General features: G+C 39.2%; 1 protein-coding gene across 1 annotated transcript; it reads right to left on the minus strand.

Annotated features, from left to right (window-relative positions):
- Positions 1–782: 782 nt before the first annotated feature.
- On the minus strand, positions 783–2,768 carry LOC101282010 (heterogeneous nuclear ribonucleoprotein K). Its single transcript, XM_012536682.3, has one exon. The coding sequence runs from the start codon at positions 2,677–2,679 to the stop codon at positions 1,288–1,290; it is 1,392 nt and encodes a 463-aa protein (XP_012392136.2). The 5' UTR covers positions 2,680–2,768; the 3' UTR covers positions 783–1,287.
- Positions 2,769–3,237: the final 469 nt, after the last annotated feature.

A 3,237-nucleotide genomic window follows, 5' to 3' on the forward strand; every position in this document is an offset into this window, starting at 1 on the left:
AATCAGTTTATCATAGAATGTCAAGTGTGGTACAACATTAAGAAAATGAATTTTTTTTTCTAGCATTTTGGGAGTTTTATTTTGGAAGTGAACTTTTAACTATCAATACAAATGCCAAGATACTACACAAAACATCCACAGGAACTTTTTTCATCTTTTTTTGAATTGTTCACAAACATTTCCTACATAATCCAACATACAACAGAGAAATGGTACATCTTTTTCTTTCAATTTGCATACAATGGAAAAACAAGAATATATATATATATTTTACAAAGTTTAACTAATAGACGCTACCAAGCTGACAATTTAAGTCTATAGGTGAGAAATTATCTAATAAAAAATAATCAGAATTTATTTAGCATCAGTCACTTCCATAACCAAGTATTATTCTGATTAATAAAACTTTCTGCCATTAGGCTTTTGGTATATACTTATACCAACTACTCCATCTGTTGTATTGCTCCCCACCTTGGTTCTTCACAATTACAAACAGAAAATCGTTGCAAAGTAGGGGCAAGCATTTGCAAAAACAAACAAAAATCCCCAGCTTATTATAAGCATGAATGTGTGGTGGAATTTCCTCCCAAGCAATGGACTTTCAAATCACTTAAGAAATCACCAGAACTGAATGTGTCAAGATACTTTGCCTAAGTCCGAGATGCATTTATTTATATCCAACAGAGGACTGAAAATTAAACTTAGTGTTTAGTTTGGGAGCAGGTTGGGGGGAATTCAGTCATTTGAAAAATGACCGTCTTAAAAAAAATGACCACCAAAAATAGGTTCACTAAATTTATTTTAAAAATCATAAAACGTTTCTTACAAAAGAGCATTACATTCTGCACACTGCTCTGAATAGATGCCAGGGACATATGGACTATTGTTACTTTCCCTCCCTGTCCCACCCCCCCCCAAATGTTACAGTGATCACAAAGTAAAGTGTTCACAATAATTACATGGGGGGATTTTTTTTTAAACCACCAACAATGAACAAAAATTAAAATTTACTCACTCTGCTGCTGTTTCAAAATTTCAATGTTAGTTTTTGCACACCCTCCCCCACCCCCCACCCCTGTTTGTAAGGAACTAAAACATTACATCTGGTGAACAGCAAAGATTTCACTACACCTCAAATGCAGAACACCTATGAAGCAGAGGAATGTTGGCTTTTTAAACAGAAGCAAATAAAAAAAAATGATGCAGGACTCCTTCAGTTCTTCACTAGTCTTAGAAAAACTTTCCAGAATACTGCTTCACACTATAAAAAAGAAAAAATATCTTGCATTAGAATCCTTCAACATCTGCATACTGCTTCACACTGTTCTGCAGCAAGTACTGTGCATTTTGTATCTGGTCCTGTGTTCCTATAATGGTAATGATCTGGTCTTCGGACCCTTCTAAAGGCTCATCAATTTTGATCGACGCTCCTGACTCATGACGGATTTGTTTAATCTGCTGACCACCTTTGCCAATAATAGATCCAGCCAGATCTTTGGGAATAGTTACTTGTGTAGTAATAATAGGTCCACCAAGATCACCATATGAGCCACGACCCCCTGAATAGGAATAATCATATCCAGAGCCACCCTGTGGTTCATAAGCCATCTGCCACCCTGATGGGCTCCATGTATCTATTGCAGAGTCCCAGGTTTCATCAGCACTGAAACCAACCATGCCATCATAACGGTCTCCAGGTCTTCCTCTTCTGTCATAGGCCATTAGATCTCCCCCTCTAGGTGGTGGTGGAGGAAGAGGAAGATTCCGAGCTCTGCTACCACCCCGGCCACCTCGTCCGGGAGGAGGTGGAGGAGGTCCTCGACGAGGGCTCATATCATCATAATCTCTTCTGGATGGAGGCATGGGACGCCCACCCCGACCAGGAGGCATTCTGTCAAAACCACCTCTTCCCCGCATGGGAAATCCCACAGGACGTCCACGGCGGTCATCAAACATCATTGTAAAACCACCATAATCATAGGTTTCATCGTAAAAGTTGGGATCATAAGGCTGAGCACGTCCTTTAATGGGAGACTCTGATATAAGATCAAGGATGATCTTTATGCACTCTACAACCCTATCAGGTTTTCCTCCAATAAGAACGACTCTGTCAGTGGATTGAGGACGACGTTCCTGGAAAAGCTTGATTGTTGTCTGAGTGTTCTCTCCAAGTTCTCTGATTTTAGCACCTTTGACCCCAATAATTCCTCCTGCCAGACTCTGATGAATCAACAGTCTCAACTCGCAGTCAAAGTCGCTTCCTTTATAGTGTTGGTAATTTAAGCATTCCACAGCATCAGATTCGAGCGGGAGCTGGCTGGTTGCAGTGGGTGATGGCAACTGCAGGCCCTCTTCCAAGGTAGGGATGATTTTCTTCAGAATTTCTCCAATTGTCTCAATATCAGCACTGATACTCAATATGCGCTCGGGGCCACTGCTGTCTGGGACTGAAACACTGGCATTGTAGTCTGTACGGAGAGCCTTAATATTCTTGCCGCCTTTTCCAATCACTGACCCAGCATTCTTGCTCTGAAGCAGAATGTGTAATTCAACCATCTCATCTGTGTTTCTAGATCTTTTAAAAGCTTGTTCCTCTTCCATACCTTCAGCAGGGCGTTTACCAAATTTGCCATTGGTTTCGGTGTTGGGAAAGGTTTCCTCTGGCTGTTCAGTTTCCATTTTCTTGTATTAAAGGGACACACCAATCGGGCAAGGCTACCGTCCCTATGCCGCTGCGCCGCCTCAGCCAGTCACAGCTAGACAGAGAACTAAGAAAATGAATTTGAAGGTTAAAGCAAAACACTCGCATGAACATATCAATTGGTGCCACAATATTTAATAAAATACAACATTAATTCCTGATTTTAAAGAACCACATGAAAGAGAACAAGCAAACAACCAACAAAATATGAGTGAAAAATAAATGAACTTCCTAAATGTGATTAAAGGAATCGAAAACAATACTACAGCAATGATCATATATTAAAAGCATTCCCAGTAATATCACAAACAATACAATGATGTTTCTTGTGCTCAGTATATTCAGCATTGTAAAGGAGGTCATGGCTAATTCAATCAAAAAGAAAAAGGAAGTAATACTGTATAAACATTGGAAAGTAAGACACAAAACTATGATTATTTGCAGACATTATGATAATCTTCCAGGAAAATCCATGAAAATCAGTTGAAAAACTGAGCAGGAATTAAAACTATATAAAATTTTAAAAATATAATAAG

This window comes from Orcinus orca, chromosome X, assembly GCF_937001465.1.
Source record: "Orcinus orca chromosome X, mOrcOrc1.1, whole genome shotgun sequence".
NCBI classification, from domain to species: domain Eukaryota; kingdom Metazoa; phylum Chordata; class Mammalia; order Artiodactyla; family Delphinidae; genus Orcinus; species Orcinus orca.